Source organism: Pagrus major, chromosome 2 (genome assembly GCF_040436345.1).
Source record: "Pagrus major chromosome 2, Pma_NU_1.0".
In the NCBI taxonomy this organism is placed as follows: domain Eukaryota; kingdom Metazoa; phylum Chordata; class Actinopteri; order Spariformes; family Sparidae; genus Pagrus; species Pagrus major.
This window is the reverse complement of record NC_133216.1, coordinates 21,920,858-21,946,291: the sequence shown is the minus strand read 5'-3', so window position 1 is coordinate 21,946,291 and position 25,434 is coordinate 21,920,858. Positions and strand designations below refer to the sequence as shown.

Here is a 25,434-nt window from a genome sequence, read left to right as displayed (position 1 = left end):
GAGGTGCTCAGCATCGCAGTGATGTGCTCTGTGCCGACTTCCAGCCTCCACAGACTCTGGTCACAGGTGTGTGTGTGTTGTCTGTGTGTGTTTGTGTGTGCATCCGATGACAACTTTCACCCACACAGCTTACCTAAGTAATTGACTTACTGCGAGTGCTACATCACCTTTGATTTGAGCAGACATGTACCCAGTGTCGTGAGGGTGCGTGTCCATGTGTGCTCCTGTATTTCAGTGCTCTCTTTCCTTAGATTACACACTCATGACTTAAATTAAGAAAGAGGGCTCATGCAGAGGAAAGAGATTCCGCTGGCTATGAAACGAAGATGAATCTTAGAAATAAAAAGAAAAAAAAAAATGTAACTGGGAGCAGTTATCTGCTGATTAAAGTAAGTGGTGTTGTTATCAAAGGATTCATGCTCCACATGCCTCTCGCTGCTGGAAATAGCTCCGTGTTTTTATGTGTGTCGGTGCACATGTCTAGGCAGAAAGAGACTTAAGATATTCACAATCAAAAGTACTACAACTCAAAAGCTTTGTGCAACACCCTGCAATTTAGCATTTTTGGTTAAATGTCAAACATTATTCATATTGTAGGTACAGGGGAAAAAAAAAACATGTATGAGTAAATTGAAAACAATCCAATTAGAATCAGATCTGGTGAACACATACAGTTATTTAAATGCTTTCTGGCTCTTTTCCCCCCTCATAAATCAGTATTTTATCCCTCAGAGGAACAACATCTCCCTTTTTTCTCTATTCTGAGCTGACATTTGCCTCCACCACAGGCCGAAACCTTTACATGTTAGAGCCTATTAATTGGCAGATTCCAACCTAATTAAATCTTAATTAGTGCTGTATTAAAGGCAGGTGAACTGGAAAGGTCAAGCAGTATATATGATTTAAAAAACAGCACATGCTGTACCCTGCTCAGTGCTTGCATTCATCTAATAAGAGAGAGATTTAGATCTTTTTCCAACAAAAGTTCTCATTTGACATGTTCCTGGTGTTTATTTGTATTTTCGCTCTCTCTCGCTCTCTCTCACAGTGCGTCTGTATATATGTGTGTGTGTGTGTGAGGTATTGTAACCATAACTAAGCACCACCCACAGAGAGCTTGGAGGGACAATTACTCAGACAGACAAATTCCCTCCTCTGTTTTTGTCTTGTTATTTAGTTTTTTTTCGTCTGCCTGCACAAGTCGTAGGTTGGACCAGCAGGGGTGTCTGTTTTTGTGTCTGTATTTATCTCAACACTGCTCCTTTAATAGCAGTGTTGTTGCACAAAACAAGCAAAAAAAATTACACATTGCAGCAAATTATCCAGAATAACCATCAACATGATCACGCAGCTGATCAGAGCACGGATTCAGTGCGATGAAATGGACTCAGTCTAGAAGCTCTTATTACGATGCAAAAACACTGGGTGCCTCTGGCTAATAAAAGAACAGACACCTTTTTTTTTCTTTTTATCATTCTTTCAATCACTCTAGGTTTTTTATGAGTTCATACAATCTTTGGAAGTCTTCTCCAAAGTTTTCTGCTTGTGATTTTATAGTTTTTATGATGTTGTGGACCCAAGAATTCACCCCTGTGGCACTTGATCCCATTTGCCAAGCTGTTACATCAAGCAGCTCAAGACTGACAGCCATCTTTAATCAAAGAAACAAAGGACTGTTACATGGATAAATAAAGAAAATCCTGACAAAAGATAATCAGAAAGACCTGGTCTGTTAAGGTCTTAAAATGCGAACACAGCGTGCTTTGAAACACCAGCATTGCGCCTTCATCACATTCTTAGATTTTTCTGCCTGAGGGATTGAACTGGCAGTCCTCCAGTCACTGGTCCACTTCTATAACCATCAAACTACAAGACCCCTGCATCCAATTTTCCCCCAGTATGCTCTTCAGTTTGTGAAGTTGTATCACTGTGGTTCTCGTATCGAAAGTTCAGTTTCAGTTTACCAGTCTGAGCGAGCGGAGCGCGGGCACAAACTGCAGACCTTTTCTCTGGCCTTCTGAGACGCATCAGCCCCAGAGGTAAGTATAGAGTGTGATAAAGTGAAGGGATGGAGGTGGAAAGGTAGATAAGAGTGGCTGCTCTCGACGCCTGGAGGGAGAAATGGTTTGGAAGGAAATGAGTAGCTGGAGCTGGAACAAAAGCACAATTCAGGAACTGCTCTGTGAACTTGGAAACTTCTTCAAAGTTCACTCCCAAATTTCTTTGTCGGTGTGTTTCGGCTCCTCTCTCCGCCTGCTTCCGCCCTCTTTTTTTTTTTTACCTAGTCTCTAACTGATGCTCCCTGTTCGCTTCTGTTTATTTTTTTCACCTCACCTCCCTGGTTAGTGTGCCGCATTTCTTCCCCCACCCACTCACCCACCTACACACACACACAGCCCCACGCTACACCCTCCAACTCCAATTTTATCCAAATGGCCAATTTATATTATGTTTATTAGAGCTCTCTCAGTAGGAGTGAGAGGAAATGAGACAGTACTTTCTGTCTGTCAAGCATGTGTGTGCAAGTGTGTGTGTGTGGCTGCAGGATTTAATGTATGGATATGTTAGAAAGAGATTAAAAGTATGTATTTTGGTGTATTTAAAGTGTATATTTGCGTTTTGGTCTCTGAAATGTGACAGTTTGGTTGCATTTTGGGTCTCAAGCCAAATCACTGCAAACGTTTGTTTAAAGTTGATGAGAAGAATTTGACAAAACAAAATCCATGATTTAATATTTTGCATTTCTCCAGCTGAGTTTTTGCAGGAAATCCCCCTTTTATCTTTATCTTCATTTCTGTCTGTCACTCAGCCAAACGGCTCACTATATTGATGCCTCTTGACAGCTTGTCTGATGAATGCAAATGATTCACCTCATAAATGGCATTTTATATTATAAGCTGGTGCAGCACTCTGTCTGATAATGTCTTTGGCATAGAGTCGATGGTTTCCTGAAGAAAGACGAAAGATTAAAGACTTAATGAGTATCAAACCGGTGACTTTTCAGGTTTTGGGGTGTTTTTCTGTCATCAGAGGTCCTGATATATCCAGATCAACATATGTCCCAGCCAAGAAAAATCACAAAATGATGTAATTCATTCATAGATTCCTCCTACGCTTTAATAGCCTGTGTGTCACTGTCTTTTCCCCGGGCCTTTGGGCAAATGTGAGAAAAAGAATGAATCACATTCAAGTCTCGATTTCCTACATTGCCACAACTATCTTGGCAAAAGGTGGATGTGAACCATCACTGTTATTTTCCAAATTAACTATTTTCGCTAATTCTTTCTTCCTCAAATCCACCGAGCACAAAGACGGCGTCTCAGGGCGATGACGCATGAATTTCAGTTGCCAGCACATTTCTTCAGGGTTGCAGTGACTGATGCAGTTTGACATCAAAGCACGCGTGTTGCCAATTTATGTGCGAACGCTGCCAAGTGCCAGCAGTGGTGGCATCATGGCCACCAGTGACAAAAGTCAATTTAAAGTTCTGTTGGACGCACACATTCTCAGCACTGTGTGTGTGTTTGTGTGTGTTTTTTTGTACATGCATCTGTTTGTTTGGGTCTCAAGTTGAATCAAGTTGCAGCAGGAACATTTGGCTCATGTGGGACTGAAGCCTCCTCATTCATATTCAGAGTCTTCGCTAAGTTCCGCTTGGCTTCTCGCGCACAGACACCGTCAAACACACACAAACACACACACATCCAGAAACGGCACATGTAAACAGGGGTCCTGTGTACCTCCTTCAGTCACAACTTACCCCTTTTCACTCTTCCTTCTTTCCTCGGATCCCTTAATCCTCCATGGCTGAACACCTTCCAAGCCACCAAGCACCAACTCATCTGAACTTTGATGGACGGCCAAAATGTTTTAGAAATGGAAATGCGGGCGTAGAAATCAGAATACTGAGTGACAGCAGTGACATCTTTTTCAAAGGGAGTGCGCTCTGATTTATACATACTGTATATTTCAAATTTTGTTGTTGACAAGTTAGTGAGTTAAAGGGAACTCCAGTAATTTCACACACCAAAGTATGTTTACAGGTCTGATATAGAGTATAACGGCAGATGTGAAAATAGTGGAGGAAGCTGTCAAGTCTGATAAATGTCAGGTGATCTCATTTAAGTCAATGTCATTTGAGGCTAAAAAATGACATGTGACCATTGACTGAATAAAATATGGCTGGAATTTCGGGCCCTGAAAAACAGTTTACATCAAACTGCATTCTTTCTAATGACCAGTAGAGGGCAACTCTACTAGATTCAAAAATACATCCAATTGTATGTAAGCTTATGAGAAAATGACCCTACTTCTCACTTCTTTTATTACCTCAGTAAACAGTTTTCTAATGAGTTTATGGTCTCAGTCTGTAGTCTCAAGTCTTCTTCAGTACAACATGATGTTGATTTCCAATTAAGATATCCTCTGCAGCTCCGCCCTCTCATCCACTCATAGTCATTCTTGATCCATGAAATCAAGATGGCGACGGCCGTAATGCCAAACCTGAGAAAATAAAATGTTAGTCCGCAAACCAGTGGGTGATGTCATGGTGGGTTTATACTCAGACCTTGCCAAGACCACTTCTTATCTCTGCTTGAGGCTAGTGGCTCAAAGCTATATTAGCCACTACTAGCATCAACCTCTGACCTAATTGTTTGCGGTTCATAGTTGCTCCCACACAATTTTGGAAATGAAGGCACCAAGAGAGAAGAATGTATGGAATAAAAAAGATGATGTCTTCGGTTCTGCTGCATTGATTTTTATGTTATAAAAAGTGCAATGCTAAGTTGGTGGAATAATCTTTTAATAAAACAGAGGTATGACAGTTGTTAGTGTGATCATGTACACACTTTCATCCAATTCTCCTTCCATTAATGAACATGTAACCCTGTACTTACAGGCCTTTGTGCTGTGTAGAGTTTATTAGAGCACTTTTAAAAGTTAATGGCGGTGATGTTAGTCCATTCTGAAGCTCAACATTGTGTAGATGATGCAGGTAATCTTCTACACTTCCTCACCTTATCCCTCCTCCATATCCCTCTCTGCCGCACACACACGCACACACACACACAAAGACAGCATGATAAAAGTCACTTGAAATACAGAAGCTGGCCCTGGGCTGCATGAATAATGCAGGCGACCCACACTCTCATAAACTTTATACCTCCTATTGCTCACACATACACACCTCCCATAGCTAACACACTCCTCACATATCTCATTAACTCCTGCTGTTCAACTGTCGAGCCACCTGATGAGATTTCTGCTTTATGTGATAAACACATACACACACACACATGCACACACATGCACACACGCACACTTTCTTATATATATAATGTAGATTATTTGAAAAGCACTCTCTCTTGAGGTGAGTGTTCAGGTTTGAGTGGGGGAACAGATGGTAGCTGGGGACAGATGTTGAGCTTTATCTCCTTGAAAGTGGTTTTAGTGGCTGGCTTGCATGATTCAGCAGCACGAGGAAAGTAAAAGTGTCTGTGTTGGGGAGAAAGTTTGTGTAGATAGTCGAAATTTATTTTAAAAATGTGACATTATCTGACTTAATTACAGGAAAAGCCTCAAGTTTTGCTGTGATTTTGTTCATACAGGAATGCCAAAAAGCAACATGCAGTGTGCTGGATTTTATATGAAGGTCTTACTCACTTCTGACATGTGCAGGAAGCTACGATGGAGAGATTATAGTGTGGAACAACAGCACAGAAAAAGCTTTGAGGAAACTGCGGCCACATTCTGAGCACAGAGAAGGCAAGAAGCAGCTCACTTTCACACACAAATAAATTCAACGCTTTATTTTGCAATTGTGAAGTAAATGTTTCTTGCGCTCTGCCTGTAATCTCTTGTCCTTTATATCTCAATGCTTTGCTGAACTCCGATTTTCTAGGTCATATCCCCTGTTCTCACTTCATTGTGAATGGCAAAGAAGACTCCGATAACTCCATTGCCATCACTAGATTGTTCTTCATACCGGGGTGCACGTCAGGTAAAATGACTAAATGAAATGAAACATCACAGCGTGGGTTCTTTGTTAAAATAGATTCTGTAAGATATGTAGACAATGTTGGACAGCATGATTACAAATTCTTTTTTACCCAAATAAAGTCTGTATTTTGACCTGAGTCACTCTGTTGCTCAATTAAACACGTCATCTTGCCCAAATTCATGACTGAATAATAATAATAATAATGATGACAAATTCATGACTGAAGAAACAGACTGACCTTAAAGCACAACACAATGTCATACCGTTTTACTTTGTTTATATTTGGCGGACCCTGCCACCTTTCTAACTCCAAACAGTGTTCTGGGGACCTTATTTACCTCTGAGAACAGCTTGTTTATTCAGTTATGGAAAAAATAAATATATCTCAGTTTGTATAATCACCTCATTAATATAGTGAATACTAAAATTCTGAGTTTGAATTTCTTCTCCAAAACTACACGGTGCCCCTTTAAAAACATAACGCCTTCCCAACTCTTAAACCAGTAGGTGATTTTGCCTTTTAATTTTAAGCCTTTTTAAAAAAATATCCTGGCTGTGTGTATGTATATAGTTTGAGTGATGTGATCGCCTGCAATTTGAAGAGTTATAGTTGTTGCAAACACAGTGAAGTTACTTGAGCGAGTTGAAAGAGTTCCACAATCAAAAGCCTTTTTTTAAATGTCAAATACACTGCAGCGTTGTTTTTGTTGTTGAAATACACAGTTGCACATACACAGATGCACACTTGCTTTAAGACAGGAAGAAGTTATGATACAGTAGCTACACATCAATGATTGTTTGATGTGCAGAGTTTGCTTCAAGTTTTTCCAATTTTTGAACAACTTTTCATGTGCAGCAACTCCAGGTCTGAAGTTTACTTTTCTTTCTTCCTCTTTTTTAACTATACATGTGGCTGCTTGGGTTTCTACTCCAGTTTGATTTATTCTCAGTGTAACTCCTACAGCATCTGCTGCTTCTCCTAGCTATGGCTGTCTACCTGCTTGGTAAAAAGACACGATCAGCCTTTGGACCCTGGCCTTTATGCCTGCTGCTCAGACAGAGTGTATTCATGTGTGTTGTTGAGACTCAGCCCTCGCAGGTTGTCAATAAAACACCGTGTCTGTGAGCTTCTAGTGTCCCAGATCCAACTCAGTTTCCAACCATAACTTTGGCTAACATCCAGTCAGCTGTGATGAGGAAACCAAAAACTTCCACTTTTTGACTCACCATCTGAGCAGCCGCTCTCCTCGAGAAAAGGCTTTGTTGCTGGAGAGTTTGACAGAATTTTGGCTAAGGCACTGTCTACTTTTGCAAATGCACTATCTCTAGCCAGAGGCTAGGAGATTGGCCCCCAGATGGTCTTGTGGGTGGTCAGACCTGCTTCCTCTATTGATACTGTATCTGTTTCTAACCTCAACTTCCCTGCCATGCTGTCTAAAATAAGAACAGCGATACATCATCAGTGATTGTTCCGATCGTTAAGCTTTTAGAGATGTTCTGTGGTTCAACACGAGGTTGAGGTGGTGCCTCAGGCTGTATTCAAACCAAATCAGGCGTTACAGTGATTACACCAGGGTTGTGCAGCAGTGTGGACAACACAACGGGCAGAGTATCATCATTTGGTCTGTGAACTTTGCCTGGATGGCGTCTGGTTTTAGGCTCCCTGCGTGAGAGCAGCAATTCTTCCAGAAGAGCTTTCTCCATCAAGTTTGCTTGCTTGTAGTCTCCTGGGAGCACGATGTTGTTTGAGGCACCGTGCAACATAACAACTTGATGCAATTTGGCCGACCTCTTGAATGTTTGTTCATGTGTTTTTTTATTGTCACGACAACCTTATAAGAAAACCGCAGCAGCATACGTAAATGCATGCATGCATTCTCAAAATGAATGGGAAGACTGTTATTTTTATCACAACAACTGATTTGATCTAGATGAGGCCTAACAGACAAGGCTAACGCATCACACATCACAGGCTAACATTGCAGTGTTACCGTGGCACACGTACCAGACCTTTGCCGCAGTTTGGTTATGTTTTGGCCAGAATAGTACTTGATTAAGGATAGGCAACATAACTACTTGGTTAGAGTAAGGTAAGAAAAATACTTTCACCACGTTGCTTCTGTGACGTCCATTAGAAACATACATACGTTACCTAGGTACACTATGTATGTGACGTTACTTCACTACGTTGGTAAGTTAAAATAACCAACCACTGACATTTGGTTTCACACTGGATGTTCTGCAACAGTGTGCATACGTTAATAAGAACCCATAAAATCAGTTTTTATACATTTTTCAGACGAAGATATGTGCTTGGTGTGAAAAGGCTTGAAAACGTAAATACTCCGCCAACAAATGGAGTCTTTTTTTCCCTCAATCCCAAGATTTACATGCAGGGTCTGACCTCTGTCCTACCATTCATCTCATTGACATTCTGCTCTTTTCATGTTTGTACTATTGATGCTCTATATTTTCTTTTGTTTTTTTCAACTTATCAAACACTCCTGCAAAAGTCATGCAGAGATGAATGTTCTGTTTTCCACCAGGTGGTGCAGATTTGGTGTCCTGTGGAGGTTCAGGTGTGGTCAGACTCTGGAGCACCAACCGCAGCCGCCTGGTGGGACAGTTCACAGCTCACCACAGAGACCTGGGCTCTATTGTTATGACTGTGAGCCCCTGTGGAAAATATCTAGTCACAGCTGACAGAGAGGGAACACTCAAGACGTGGGACATACAGGTAGGGTTTGTCGCGCACACATGCACTATAGATTGTACATCAGCTGCAGCGGACCACATGAATGCACACTGAAACTACATCTCTCCATGACATTTGAGAACAAGAGACTGAGTGACAAATACAGAGAGAGTGATGGAGGGTGGTGAACAAAGAGCCAGAGGGAGGGACAGAGATCAAGAGACAGGCTGTAGTAGACAGTGATGAGAGAGTGAACCTCGATATTTCCATTAGATCAGGCATGTTGTTCACTCTGAAAATGACAGCACTGTCCGTCATTTTGAAGCCCCGGCAGCTTGCTAGAGTACAACCAGACCAGTCAATCATTTAGAAAATCTCCACTGATATATTGGCAGAAAAGGCAATGTCCCCATTCTTGTTGGCATTTTATCTTAAATTATACAGGGAGTTTAAATGAATAAAAGGAGTATTATTTGCATTGTGTGTCCTCTTTGAAATGTGTGGAAAAACACTGATTTACTGTGACATTTTTTGGCAAATCAGCACTAGAAGAGGATAAAAGCATTAAAGACTTACATTGTCAGTCATTTCAGCCAAGTTAGCCTCTTAGAGATTCAGTTTCATGTATGATCACTTTACACACATAACACACGTTTGGTAGCTGAAGAGTTCCTGACACCTCAAAGAGGCCTTTTGACTTTGTGACTCTGAATATGAAGACTTAGATCGCGCCATCGGTATAGGGCACAGCTGCATCACTGTCATGCCCATAATCACAGTAAAAAGAACTCCCTCTCGGGTATTATTGCCACAATATTCACAGCTCAACTCTCTGTCACAGTTTATAAGAGGGGATGAATTCAAATGGGTGCGTCTCATTTGAATCGCAGTTTAATTAATGGTGATTTATGTATATATGTAGCCGAGTTGAAGAAGAGTTGGACAAGCTCAGTGCTCTGGTAGAAATCCTGTCCTTCGGCAACTTCGGAGCACGCTTTGGAAATCATCTGGATGACTAACGTGATTGCACAGTATACAGTGTTGTGCTTTCAGAAGCACAACTTCACAGTTCAGTACAAGGTCCCAACCTCATGGTGGTTGTTTAACACATTACAAAACATGCCAAAGAAAGTCTTTGATGACAATAATTACAACAACTGTACCGTATGTTTTTGATAATATTTCTTGCAGCAAAATGGATAGGGCCAAAGCTCATATTTCCTTGCCATATGAGCTTTCTAAAGCCAAAAAACACAACGGCAAATAATGTAAGAAATGGATAACGTAATAGACGTGTTTCCATTAACATATTTTTATGCAGATTTTGAAGTATTGCATCAGAGAACTTTGAGAGTAACAGCGTAAAAATGTCCTAAATATCGCAAAAAGTTCTGATGTAGCAAACATTTAACTCCCATGACATTGACCTCAGCTTTCTCTGCTCCGAGAGAGGAAGGATCTCTGTCCTCTGTCGGCTTCTACCCAGATATTCCCATGTTTTGTTTCCAGCTCTCGACATGTACTTTTACTCGGTTTATTACAACGAAGAACAACATACCCTGTAGGCTACTGCCACGCTCTGACAAAACAAGCCTAGTTTATTCAGCTCCAAACCAGCTGATGGAAACATTTTCATTTGAATTCTCTTCTTTTAAATTTGGGGACACTACCTTGAATAGATAAACACAATAAACACAGGACAGTCTGTTAGCTGGAGCTAATAAAATCTGTTGGTGACTTTTCAGCTGGTCACCAACAAGATATTAGAAAAGGCTTTTATTAACCTCTTTGCGAATTCAAGGACCCATCATTTTATAAATTATAAAGAAGTTGGAGTGGTTAATTTGCTTTTGTAAAGAGCTATGTGCTGTGAGAGTAGATAAAGCTCTTATAGTAACAAATGAAATTCCTGTTTTTCTGCTTTTTGTAATGATATTCTAGCCAAATCATAGATGACGTAATCCTTTGCTCCTCTGTCCTTCAGGATTATTGTCTTCAACCAGATGACGGAATAACCAAAGAGCCTCCAAAACTACTGCGTTGTTTCCGCCCGCACTTCGACCGTGTGACTCACCTGGAGATGTTTTTCCAAGATGATAGCCTCCTCCTCCTCTCGGCATCATCAGACTGCAGTGTGGCTCTTAGCTACCTACCCGGAGATACCGTTAGTCTGTTCGGACAGGTACACAAACACACACTTTTACAGGTCATTCAAGTACACTGCGGTAGCTTGAATTGCATAACATAACCTGCATGTTTGAACCAAATTGTTTTGGATGGCGGAGATATTGTTCGGCACCACACTGTCAAGGTTAACGGCCTCAGATCCTCGCAGTTCAAACGTACAGCTGTGCAGGCTGCCTCTGATAATGCCTAACCTCCCTCTCTGCAGGGTGCTGGTGGGTGGTAGTATCCAGTTGATGAAATGGATGTGAAACACAGCATCAAGCCACAGTTAGTCATGAGTGTGTGTGTGTTTGTGTCAAAGGAGGCCCATATTAAGTTAGCCTGGGGCGGTGTCTGCTGAGTGTTGCTTCATTTCAGTTCGCCTCAGGCCCACACACACACACACACACACACACACACAGATGCACAAATACAAAGAAGTGCATGCTTGAATAAAATCAAACACCTACATAATATACTGTATAAAATACGACTAAATGTTTACATGCTACAGTGTAAATGCACATAGCTGGTAGACAAAGAAAAATGTGTTTTATTTTGAATGTTTTAAGAGAAATGACTTAATTAGACTGGATTCATGAATTGTGTGTGTATTCTTTATCAGATGCAAATAAAAGACTATATCCACATCCAACATATCAGCTCATCAAAGGATGCACTGTCAATCAAGAATATGCTTTTGTGCAAGGAGAAAATACAGAGACAGTGGCTCACATTAAAGAGTTTCCCACCACAGTTTGATAAGAGTTCCTCAGGCAGACCGGGCTGTGTGTTTTAAGTCCCCAAATCCACACGAACCCAGCAAATTTACTGATTCAAAGGAGCAGTCTTGTGGCCACAAGGTTGCCTCAAAAAAAACCCCAACAAAACTCACGCTGCTCCCACACATTCTTGCTTTTTTTTTTTTTTTTTGGTCTTCGCTGCTGTAGGAGGAGCAGTGGTGCTTGGAGAGACCTCGGCACCCACAGCAGGAACCGGAGCGGGACCGGGGAGAACACGGAGGGCAAGAAGACCGCAGAGAAGGAAGGAAGAAATCACCTCCAGCTGCCAGTGAGAGGTCCCGAGGATCTGGCACCTCTGCAGAGGTTGGACAGGGAGAACTGAACTGAAATATTTTAACTTTTCTTGCAAGGATTTGGCAAGTTAGATTGAAATTATTTACTCTAATTTTTATATATATATATTTCAACAGTTGCACGAAAAGAACTAGGCCATTGTCTGCCATGAAGTCACAAAAACTCAGAAAAAACGGCACTAAATTGGAGCTTTTTCACATTTTTCATTTCTCTGCCTCGGGACAGTGTGGTGTGTAACAGGGACCGTCTTTCACAGCTGCACAGAATGAAATAGCATTTGTGATGCTCCCAGATTCTTACTCTGATGCTTGGAGAACAGAAAGAGATCACATTCAACATGATTTTTTGGGGAATTAGAGTGTGCCTCATGGTTTGAAAGTGATTGCACTGATGTAACATGAAAGTTGGTAAAAGTTGATAGTCTTCACTGGAGTTCTCAAAGTCAGTCTCCTATTCATTGCTATGTAGTAGCTTCGGGGCTGGTGCAGAGATTTGACAACACACATGAGAGGTTTTGATTATCTGGTTTTCCAGTTTTTCAATTTTATCATCATTAAACTAAGACTTAAACATTACTTTGAGTGGACTGCATCTATTTAACTGCACTTATTAATCTTGTAATTGTGTTTACAGTCATCCAAACATAGGCAGTTAACTGGACAGAAGCTTCCAGGAGAGACGGGGTTAATGAGTATTTGACAACCAACCAAGACACAAAATGGCACCCAGCCTCAGCCTGGCTGATCATTTTGTGGTCCATTTGTCTTCATGCACTCTTGCAGTTTCTGTTCCTTGCTTCATTGACTTTTTGGTTACATGTACTCACGTTTAGCACAGAGCACTGAGTCTTTTTCCACAAGAACGTTATTGTCATGTGACGTATTTATCATCTCAACGCGATGTGAAGGGACCACCTGAGCTACTCTTATCACAGGCTTTGTACATACTTTCCCCACATTTGACAAACCCAGCATTGTGCTATCATGACATTTGTTTATTTGTTGATTGTTGTCATGCTAATTTTGATTTTGTGGCACAATTCAAACGGTATCAAAAAATTATCTGCCACCATCATACATATTTTTTTGAAATAAGGTCCCATGGTGGTCTATTGGAAGGGGCGTGACTTCGCCGCTCTATACGTGTTGAGATATTTCAATCCGGACCGACTGACAGACAGACCACCACTGTCATGTGTCATAGAGCCACACCTCTTGATTGTCCAAGACAATCATCAAAAAGACAGTCTGCTCCTGCAAAAAATACATTTGATATCATGTAACGCAATAGAAAAGTTAACAATAGCAGTTTCTAAGAAAACTAATTTTAAGTCAATGTTGTACCAGCATATGGCTGTTCACGTTCTATCATGTCAGGACGGAGTGGCAGATCTGTACACATCAACACTACATCTTTTATTTTCCTCGTACCAAACATTTAAGCATTCAGGCTCGGGTCTGACATTTTCATACACACAACATGAAGACAGGGAGGAAGTGCAGTAAAAAAATACCTTAGAAGCTTCTCTTAAGAAACTAAAAAGTTGCCACTGCAGTCTAGTGAGGAACGTTTAGACATATGTTTTGCAGTTATAGTGAAAGATGTCCTCTTTGAGTCAAGAAGAAAGATGTCTTCATCTCAAGTCAGCAGTAACGCTGTGCCCGCCCAGCAGTATAAAGCTCTGTAGTGATCATGGTCACACTTGCTACATTTATTAGTCCTCAGTGATGGTGTCTGTGAGAGACAGTTTATTATGTTAAGCTGTTAATAAAGGCCAATCAAACATGTTTGCCCTAAAAGCTGCTGTCTTTTTTTTACCACCAGAGATAGTTATATACATGTGTAATATTGTAATATTTAGCTGTAATGAGATGTAAAATGTAAGGTTATGATTTTAACCTAAGCCCACAAGTAATCCTTACATGACCATAAATTCTGTAACCAATCAAAAGGGTAATGTAATATTAATCTGCAGGGTAATAGTTTCAGAAGGATAATGAAAACGGTAGATGTGGAGAGGAGAGAGTTTAAGTGTCTCAGCGAGCCCAAGGGCAAATCAAATGACAAAGGACTCCACATTTTAAAACAATAGCCAACTTCTGAAACACCTGAAAAGTGTGAACCGGAGAGAAAGTGCGTACTGGGAATCTACAGGGGGAATCGATACTGACTGTGTGTGTGTGTGTGTGTGTGTGTGTGAGAAAGAGTGAGTGTGTGTGTGTGTGTGTGTGTGTGTGAAAGAGAGAGAGAGAGAGAGTGAGAGTGTGTGTTTGTGTGTGTGTGTGTGACAGAGAGAGAGAGAGAGAGAGTGTGTGTGTGTGTGTGTGTGTGTGTGTGTGTGTACTGTACTGAGCTCATCAGAAAAGTTTGTGTGGTTGATTTGGTGGAAGGGCCAATTGGCAAGTCTACACTGGGCTGCCAGCCAGCTACTGGGCATGAGGTGAGGATAGGGAATGGCCTCACTCCATCACCAGCTGAGTGTGTTTGAGTGTTAGTGTGTGTGTGTGTATGTGTGTGTGTGTGTGCGTGCATGCGTGCGTCTAAATAGCCTCAGTCCATCAGAGCAGCCATTTACCGGTGAGTGAGAGCGTCAGGTCTGTTCCGCTCACTCCATCACTGTGTGTGTGTGTGTGTGTGTGTATGTGTGTGTTTGTGGGCAATACAGGAGTCATGGATATTGATGGGTCTGGGCGCTCAGTCTAATCTCTGCGGCAACACAAAGTACTCGAGTATCCTCGGGAGAAATAAGACACCCTGCCCTGTGACACACACACTTGCTGAGATGAAAAAAAACAGAAAAGTGCAGGGTTTAATCTTTGTGGTTTTACACTGCCATAAAGATCACTGGAAATTATAACAAACTAGATTAAACGAGCGAATATTGGAAACTCGTCTGATAACCAAACGAGTCTGTGAAATTTAGAAGTCGTTAAATTTAGCACCAGCTCCTCACACACACACACACACACACACACACACACACACACACACACACACACACACACACACACACACATGATGTGGAGATGGAAAAGCAATTACAAGCAGGCAGGTTGATTTTGATTTTAATTGGAGCCCTTGCTGTGAGCTCCACCTGTTATCGTCGACAGCCAACAAACATAAATGTGGAGTTGTCAGTCCTGCAAAACTCTTTCACTCAGTTTAATCGAAAGTCCTGCGGCCTAATCACCAGGTCCTCCTCCAAGTTCTTGTAATTAATTGGTTGAACAGTTTTAGTAGGCAGTGGTGGTGATTGGCAGTATTTAGTAAAAATGTGTTTTATTATGAATATGAATTTTGCAGGAGTTTTGACCGTACTGCCTCTTTGAAAAACCTAAACATGCAATTGGATTTCAACTCAGTGTCTGTAGCTTTCCTACATCCTTCTCATGGCGCCTGTGGCAGCCTCTTGGCTTATTCTGTCCATATTTTTTTCATAGAAATCGTCTTTTGTTTTTTCTTCATATAAACATGCAAATGAAAGCATGTGTCAGCATAGCTCTAAAAGATTCACATTCACACTTCTTCAGTTAGTGAGTTTTTAAGGTTTGCTGTGCTTCTCTGGTTTTCATTTGAAAGTCATGAATCATGGTTTTCTGCTGTGTATTTGATCAATAAATTCAGTTATTTAAAGATGTGTTGCCAGCGATTTGGCTCTATGGACGGCTGTGTTGGTCAATCAATTCATCACTTTGACCCACACTGAAATATCTCAACAACAACTGAACTGATTGCCATTGACATAAACTTAGTGTATACAGTATAATCCATCCAAACCTCTGATGCATGATTTATAACATCATTATATAACATAGAGCTAGACCAAAAAAAATGACTAGGTCAATATATTGGCTGATATCTGCTAATTACCTCTGCCAAGGAGGTTGTGTTTTCGCCCGTCTCTGTTTGTTGGTTGGTTTGTCAGCGGGATGACATAAAAACTTCTGAACGGATTGCCAAGAAACTTGGATGGAAGATGAGTCTCAGCCAGAGAAAAGGATGGATCCAGAAATTTCTTAGCACTTTGTTTAATATTGCGAGATAGGGCGTTTCTCAAATTTTTTTTTATTAATATCTCAGAGAGAAATGAATGGATCTTGATTATAAAAAAAATCAGGCAAATTTAAGTGGTTGGTATCTCTTTCATGCATATGCAAGATCTAGTAGATTTAAATATGTTTTATTTGATATGGGGCTTGGCTTGATTGTATTAAAGGTGACTAGTGGGCCTTGGCAGAGGTATGCACTCTACTGAGTTGCAGATATATTTCTAGTTATTGGGCAAACAACAAGACATTGCAGCGCAGAAAAGCTAAACAACATTGAGGTAATTAAGGAATAATGTCATCATTACCTAGTTCATCCACCAGAGAGCATGGGAAGGTTTATGTTTTAAAACGTATTGTACAATTAGCCGATATATTATTATCAGATTTTGTAAACTATCGATATCATGGCCTCAAAAATTCAGTAATGGTCAGGCTATACTATAACCAATGCAATTGCTGGAAATGTTGGCAATGTATGTTCTGTAACCACAAATATATGTTGAAACTTTACATTTCTTTATGTTTCAACTTCAAGCAGAGTCCATCACAGAGTAGCAGGAGTCCCATTTCACTTGTAATGTGGTGAGAGTAAGGATAGTTGACTGACAATACCATGGCAAAGGATTTGTTGTCAAACTGTGACTAGCCTTCAAAATAAAACGTGTTTTGCCAGTAAAAGGCTTTTAATGTGAAGCTGCAGCTGTAGGAAATGTTTGGTTTGCATTAGCAGTAAATTAACACAGCACTCTACACACAGTGAGTGTCTTTTCTTGTAAAAAGCTGGTTTGCTGGGTGTAACCGGTGTTGTCAGGAGCTTATAAGTAATAACATTTCATCACAGAGGCAGCCCGAGTTGTGACAATGCTGTGCTTATGGTCTGGTTAGGTTTAGGCACAAAAACCACTTGGTTAAGGTTCGGAAAAGATCATATTGTGGCTTCACACTTACAAATGTTGAAAGCAGCGGTCTCTGGCTTGGCCACCATCTCGCCCAGCTGGTACACCACCACCATCACCTCCACCTCCTGGCAGGAGGAGGAGGTGTGCTCATGTTGTAGATTAAGCTGCGACAGTCATGACTTTACACCTTGATTCACACTAAAATTCTGCCTTTTTCTACAATTCATTAGTAACTTAACAATCAGTCTTTAAACTTACTATCTAGACAGTTTATTCCTTCACACATACCTGCCTGCTGATGAAAATATCTTTGCATGTAATTCAGTTTTCCACAGTTAAAATGAAACCTGCCTGCTTCATTCTATGATTTAATCATTAATTTCCTCTCATTATCACCCCTCCCCCCAAACCCAACACATCTTTGACTGATGCTGAATTCTAATGGCAGAGTTAGAGGTCATTATCATTACTGTAAACCCCACAGCACATGCACAAACACACACACACATAGCAAACATGGGCACTCTTAAATATGCTGCTGTACATTTCAAACACCCCCCTCTTCTTCCTCTTTAATCTGCAATTCAAAGTAGGTCCGGCGTGCAAATGTTGTGTGCCCAAAAATGCCCAATTAATTGTATCCGCTGTGTGTAAAATATGAGGCCACTGCACAACTGTTGTGTTTGGAGAGAGTGGAGTTAAATTGCTGGGGAGTGGGCTGATGATGCCAGCCTACCGCTGCATGCCCCTGAGCCGATGGCAGTGTTAGCATTTCAAATTGAGTTACACGCTAAACAAGCAAAGCAGCGCGCGAGCGCTAACTCATCTGTTTATAGCAGGGCCTGCCTTGTTTGTTCTCTTGATGTGTGTGCTCGGGTATAGATTTGTGTGAAAGAGTGTGTGTATCTGCTTCTAATTCTTTGTCTTTGTAATATGAAAACAAATTACATTCTACCATGTGTGTGTGTGTGTGTGTGTGTGTGTGTGTGTGTGTGTGTGTGTGTGTGTGTGTGTGAAGGTATCTGCATGTACTCGTATTTTCTCCTGTCCCCTTTCCTAGGAGTTTGTCTATGGGGCTAAACACTCATCATGTAAATCAGCAAGCTATTAGGAGCTGGCTCCTCTTCCTCTGCTTTCTTATGAAGATGAATAAGAACCGAGCCAGTGATAAAGGAGAGAGGAGAGGAAATGAAATGAACTCTGTGATTAAAGTGCACCGCTATATGGGCCTCTTGGTGCAGTATACTTATCTTGTGTGTGTGTGTGTGTGTGTTCACATAATTTGCATGCCTTTCAGCCATGGTTTATTCTAATTTAGTCGTGTCTGTCGTTTTGCACAGTTTTTAAGGTGACATTCAAGTTGAGTATATCTCACACTCCGTTCCTATAGCACGTGCATGAATCTTAACGGTTATAAGCGTGTGACCGTACATTACACACATGTTCGCATCATTTGTGATACCATTAAATTGCAATTCCACAGTTTGAGTTCCAGTACTTATTTCCTTCAGAGAATGAGGTTCACTTATGGGTGATTTTAACTCATAATTGAGGTTATGGTAATTGCAGATATACAGTATATTGTGTGTGCATGCATGTTCAAGCACATAATTGGCTAGAAGCGCCCAGGCTTCTAATATTGTCTCATCTGTTTGAATAGTGCATAAATCTCTCTGCTCTTAAACTGTGTTTCTAAGATAGCTTCATTTGTATGTATGAGTTTGGTGGCAGGTGAAGTCGTCTGTGTGTGCATGCACGTTGCAGCTCCGCCTGCCTTATTGCAGCTCTGCTTGCCTTATTGCAGCGTAATTACCATAAATCAAATTTACATTTGTCATGTAATTTAGTTCTCATCTTGGTATTGCCTGGTTAATTTGAGCGTCCACCGCAAATAAGATTTATTGTCATACAGATTAATAACTGGAACACACACACACACACACCACCCCCACACGCATGTCTCAAGGGAGCTATCATAATACCACGACTGTGTGTGAACATCTGACACTTCAAATACAGTATTTCTCCCCACAGCTTTCTCTCTAGTGTGATTACCAGGCCAATTTACTGAGAGCGGGTGTTGTGACTCAGACATGTGAGATGGTTGGGATGCACCGCGAGGACTCATCCACGGGACAGATGTCACAACACGACTTCCAAACCGAAAGTGCTCCCATGTTTGTGTTTGGTTTGAAATGTTTCAAACACATGTCCACACAGAGTTATAAAACTTTGAATTTTCACGACCGAATGCACTACTGTATGTGCAGAACGTTCAGGAAGGACTTGGACTTGTTTGTATCTGAATCCTCCTGTGCTTCCTTACTGCGACGACAGACGTGCACTCGGAGCCAAAACCAGAGAACCGGAGCCAAAAATAAAGCTGGTGGGAGCCAGTTGGATGAATCTACAAATAAACATCATCCTTAAATAACTTCCGCCTTTGTGAAACAAATATAACAACAAACTAAAGGAACACTTTGTGATCATTTTCTTTCCCGATGTTTGCTTTGATTGACTTATTTTAGGTATCTAAAGAGCACAAACAGCAAGTCTTTTGGGCAGCGTGGTGTGTCGGTGATAGAAAACAAACACTTCATGTGGTTTTTGTAGTGCAGAGAGAAGAACTGATCGATCAAACTGTTGGAGCTAAAGTTAGGTATTCCTCCAAACAAGTCTTATGTTAACAAAGCAGTTATGTTGTGTTTTCACAACTCATATTTTTGAACTCTCTTGGCTCCTGTTGATAATAAGAAGAGTCCATGTTGTGATGGATAAAACCAGGACAGAATTAGATGACAGGGATTACTAACTAATAATACAGGGGTATTATATAAAAATAAATCTTTCTTGAGCCTCCTAGGTGACTGAAACACTGCAGGCTATGGCTCCAGAGGAAGCTGCATGTAAGCTGATCAATAGCCTCCACTTATTTCACTCAGTGGCTAAGTTGCATTGTGAGTAATGCAGGCGCCGGGCTTTTCAAAGACAGAAGAATGAGCAGAACTAAAAAATCTGATATTTCTGGTTCTGCTGTATCGATTTTGATCATTTGTTTTCAAACTGTCAATCATGAGTCCAGTGGTGTTATAGGAATGCAGTGCTAGACCAGTGGACTGCTTTTCAAAATCCGTCACCTACATTACCCACAATCCAACCAACCAACATACAAACAGCCATGGTTTAAAACTTAACCTCCTTAGCAGAGGATGCCCCTTTCTTGCCCAATCATGATACTATCACCTGTTACCCACGAACCTGTTTACCTGTGGAATGTTCCAGGTGTGGACAGGTGTTTTTGGAACATTTCACAACATTCCCAGTCTTTTGTTGCCCCTGTCCCAACGTATTTGAAACACGTTGCTGGTAACAAATTCCGAATAAGCAGATATTTACAAAAAATCAATGAAGTTGATGAGGTAAAACCTTAAATGTATTATCTTTGTACCGTTTCCAATTGAGTATATGTCAAAACACGATTAACGAGTGATCGCATTCTGTTTTATTTGTTGTTTTTACACAGTGTGACAACTTTTTCGGAAATCAGGGTTTAGGTTTGCACCTCAGGGTAACGTTAGCTGACACCATATCTATAATTGATGGAAAGCAACAAAATTTTGTTTTAGTTTTTTGGCTTGTTCATCCATCAGTACGCCTGCACATCTGTCTAGCCTGTTCACTTTCTATCAACTAGATCCACTAGTATTAATCAAAACAACGGCTTTAAACCCGATGCCTAAATGAGATGTTCATTTCATTATGATTCCTGCTGCACTTGTTTTCACTCATGAGAAGGGATTGTGAGAGAGGGTACATTTTGACCACGTTACGGGCTGTTCCCACTCTGGCATGTTATGTACAGGAAAAATGCCACTCAAATTAGGCCTGTTTGCTGTGTTATTGTCCCCCTGAGAGAAGGAATGTGTGTGTGTGTGTGTGTGTGTGTGTAAAAGATTTGGATAAAAACCTAGAAAACTTTACTTCTACCCAATGTGTGTGCACAAGAGAGCCTGACTACATTTTAACATGCACTTGAAAGTTTTCTCTGTGTGTATGTTTGTGTGTATATCTGGATTGAATCAGCACAGGAGGGATATTTGACTTAGAGCAGGAAGATGCATGCTACCAGAATGCTAAGCAGCGGTTTTAAACAGTCTTAATATTGAGAAAGTGTAGGGCAATAAATTCCCTTTGACACTGTGCGCTGCTTCCCTGGGGTAAGGCTGCTACTGATCAGCAGGTACACACACTCTTTGGTTGTAAATACTGATGCCCTCACTAGTCAAAACAGGTTTCTTTTCCACTTTATCTACCCTAGTCCGTCCAAGTGTGGAGGAGGGAGGGAGGGAGGGAGGGGGGAGAGGAGAGGCCAGAGGGAGAGGATATATGTAAGATGAAGGGAAGTGTGGAGAGAGAATCAAGTGAGGGAATAGCCGATGAGGGAGGAAACAAGAGGGCGAAGATGAGAGGAAGCAGAGAGAAGATGAAAAGAAGAGAGGGCAGAATGGGGAGATTGAGAGAGGGGAGGTGACTGGCGGAGAGAAATGGGAGGAAACGGAGACGTAAAGGAGATGTGAGAGTGTCGAGGTCAGGGAGGCAAAAGAGAAATTGTAGATAAACAGCAAGAAAGATATGTGTGAGGTGAGGAGAGGACTCAAAGAGATGTAGGGAGATGTTCATTAGTGTGTGTGTGATGTTGTGTGATTTCCTCAGTTTAAAGGTGCACTGTGCAGTTTTGGGGAAGAAAATTTTAATCAGAAGAGAAACATCTTCACTCTTTGTTTTCATGACTGAATAAACTGAATAAACAAACTAACCTTAAAGGACAACAGAGTTTCATACTGCTTTACCTTATATGTGGCGGACCCTGCCACCTTTCTAGCTTGAAACAGTGTTCTGGACCTTATTTTCCTCTGAGAACAGCTTGTTTATTCAGTTATGGAAAAATAAACATTTCTAAGTTTGTAGTATTGCCTCGTTAATATTGTAAATACAACAATTAAGAGTTTGAATTTCTTCTCCAAAACTACATAGTGCCCCTTTAACGAGGAAGACGTGAATGTGTGAGTGTTCCTCCACATCATATTTCATGTTTCAAGCTAGGCTAATGACCTCAACATCAATCTGCATTTGTGAGTTTTAACTCTCTTTTATTTTATTTATTTTTTTATTTTAACCCTTATTCCATGTGGAAACATTTCTGAGCTCCTGATCCAACACGCAGTAACACTTCTCAAACATCGTTCCGTTTGGTTGCGATCGCCAAATTGGCCCCAACAGTTTTGGGAAGATCAAAACTATAAAAGATTCAAAGTTACAAAAACTCAACAGTTCGATAGCCTGGGAGCTATGGCGTTTGATGTCTATCCTCAGATCGCTGAAACGTCTATGTAACTTTAATTCTGTCAACTCTCAGGATGTGAAGGTAAAGTGCTGCGTGTGCGTGCACGGGAGCTCTGCTGTGCACAATCCCGCCACTCCACACATATAAGTACTCTGCACTCCAGACATCCAGCAATAAAGGTCCCGTGCCATCTATAGGCAGTTCAGAATGGAGAATGTGGCATAAATATTCATATATTATTACTATTCTGGAACCATAGCTCACTACTGCAGCGTTCTCCTTAAGGCCACAGTGAGCTCTTCAAAGGAAATGGATTTCTGAGTACTTTAACTATATTATAAAGCCCTGCATTTTAAAAAGCTGTTATGTCTATGTGTGTGTGCGTGTGTGTGTGTGTGTGTGCACTTGCATAGTCCACATTGTCTTTTCTGAATGCTCAAAACCCTTTAACTGAACCACTTTAGTGTGCAAATCTATAGAATATTGCATCTGAAAGTGCAGGAATGATCCACACAGACTGCTCCAGGCTGCTGGCTTAACTCCTTTCATTTGCTATAGGCTCTCCGCGCACAAGCCCGCTCACATGTGTGTTGGCTCAGAATGCGGTGTGACAGTTTGGCCCCGTGGTCACATCCCTGTGGCTGATATCCCCTAATAATCTCCCTGCCGTTTCCATTCAACCGCTTACTGGATGCATGTGTGTGTCGTTAAAGTATTATAGGATGTGTGTGTAGAGATGGAGATAAGAGGAGAAAGCGCGTTGTGTGACGGCACATGAGACAAATCACAAATACGCAGTATTCACAGATTTTTAGCCGGGTATTTAAATATTTGATGCGACTGAAATATTGAAGCCCTCCACCTGCCTGCAAGCGTGTATCTTTTCCAACCTCTCCTCACCTCCTGTTCAAGGTTTTTTAAATTCTGGACAAGCCTTCAGATCTCTCTCTTTATATATCTCTCTCACTTTCTTTCTTTCTTATCTCCTTCCTTCTGTGCCCTTTACACTCCTCCGTGTCCCCCTTTCTCTCCCCAGTATCCTGTCTATCACTGCCGCCCTCCTTGGCTCAAGTAATCTCCCTCTTTACTGTGTCTCACCCGTTCTCTCTCATCTTCCATCCGTCCTTTCAATCTTTGCTCTCTGACTGCTGCTTGTTTCAGTCTCTCTGTTCCTATCAGCCCCCCCCCACTCATCTGTCCGTCTCTCTCTTTCTCCCTCACACCTTCTCTCTCTCCGTCGCTCCCTCTCTCGCTGTCTGTTCTTCCATGAAATTAAAGCGCTCTAAGCTGCTGTTTAATCAGAGCCTGTTTGGGAAAGTGCTGCGATGACAGAAACTGTCCATCCTGAGTGCTGTGTGCATGTATGTACTGTATATGTGTGTGTGTTCATGATTATAATTCTATATACATACGATGAACTGAAAAATGCACAAAGATGCATGTTCCTGAATACCCCCCATGTGTGTTTTTTTCATGTGCATGGGTGGTGAAAGTGTTTAGACGGCCATTAATCCAAAGATAAGCAGTATTAGCAGGTGGTGTGGCCTGATACTGTGATGATTAACTAAGAATCTGGATTGTTTACTGTTGGGGGCTGGATAAATGAACACAGATCAACAAAGCTAATTAAATACCATTTGCCACCACAAAATAGTGGTTAATGTCTCAGTGTTTGGCATGGCGGAGGTGGGGAAAGAGAAGGCATGATTGAAGCCTCTGAACCTCCCACCGACTGCTCCTTAGAAACACTGATTTTGTTGTTGCTTACGCTAAACCAGTGGTTCCCAAATGGTATGCCGAGGGAATGTGTTCATTTCCCAATACAGACGCAAATCTATACCCTTAAAAAATCCTTTTAAAACCTTCCAAGGAACCCCAACAATTTCTCGGTCACGAAATTGTCAGGTGGTGGAAATTAGAGTGCGACACTTCAAAGGCCTTGACTGACAGCCAGGGAGAGAGGGAGGACAAAGAAGGGGGAAAATGGATCACCTTTTTGTGCAGAGCAGTTCATCTCATTTTTAATTTTGTGGCCTGTTTGGTTAAAATGACTGTGTTGCTGCTTTTTTGTAATTTTACAAAGTTTCAAATGAATTTGTGAATAATTTGAACTGCACTAGACTTTCTTGCTGAGAGTTACATGAGAAGATTAATACCACAAGTAGGAGTTTAGTGTGGAGCTGGAGTCTGGTGGTGATTAGCTTAGCTTAGCATGAAGATCAGAGATTGGAAGAAGCTAGCTGGGGTAAAAATAGTTTAAGAAATCTCACACTCTTGCACCTCTAGTGTTCACTAATTAACATGTATATTGTTTGTGTTATTTTATTAACAAACAAAAAAACAGAAATGCAAAAAAGAAGGTTACCACTTATCTTGAACTGCACGTAATAGTGAGCTTTAGAGGCTTTTAGGTAGATTTCTTCACTTTGCACATAATCAGGCAAGCTATTTCCCTCCATTCTCTATGCTAAGCCAAGCTAAGCTAAGCTAAACACCATGAGAGTGGCATTGGTCTGCTTCTCTAACTCTTGGCAGGAAAGCAAACAAGTGTAAACTCAACACCATTTCCAGATCTATCGTACCAGAAGCTTAAAATTGATCTGTTTTGGAGGTAATTATTGTATGCAAGTCAAAACCATGAGAACAAGTAGTCATAAATGTGTGATTTTACACGTATTTAAAATAGTCTGCCTACATCGGAAAGCTGTCTCAGCTATGATGTTTGAAAGGTCAGGCCATAAGCTATGCTAAGTAAATCAATAGCCCTGTAGATTCGAAACAAGTGGACTTGAACGCACCATACCTTAGAGAGAAAGTTTGAGGTTCACCTCCAAGTTGCTTCAAATAGGTGTCCAGCGGCAGGAGGGAGATCGACAGTTGTGCTTGTGAGTCACATTCTTCATCATCATACCCTGAAGCATGATTGGCTGGAAAGAGGTCATGTGGCATGTTGGGTCCATATTTTGGTATCCTAGCTTCGACCCTGGCAAAGGTAGGGGGGTTTTATTTGCTTCTCTATGTGCATCCACAATCTGAATATCTTTCCTTGTCTATAGTATGTATCCTACTGTGGCATGCTTACAGGATCCTGTTTACAAAACCCATCCCAGCACACAGCCGTAAACTGTACAAACTGCTGTGCCCACAGAGAACACACACTGACAAGTACAAACAGTCATACCA

The 25,434-nt window shown here is 41.2% G+C and overlaps 1 protein-coding gene across 1 annotated transcript in view; it reads left to right on the top strand.

The window, feature by feature from the left end:
* Positions 1 to 11,987, top strand: part of LOC141020067 (cilia- and flagella-associated protein 337-like) — a 31,636-nt gene extending 19,649 nt beyond the window's left edge. Inside the window, 7 exon segments of the mRNA XM_073495116.1 lie at positions 1 to 66; positions 5,680 to 5,782; positions 5,925 to 5,990; positions 8,525 to 8,738; positions 10,681 to 10,878; positions 11,089 to 11,102; positions 11,813 to 11,987. The exon segment at positions 1 to 66 is cut by the window's left edge and continues 65 nt beyond it. Coding sequence (XP_073351217.1) covers positions 1 to 66; positions 5,680 to 5,782; positions 5,925 to 5,990; positions 8,525 to 8,738; positions 10,681 to 10,878; positions 11,089 to 11,102; positions 11,813 to 11,987 — 836 coding nt within the window.
* Positions 11,988 to 25,434: the final 13,447 nt, after the last annotated feature.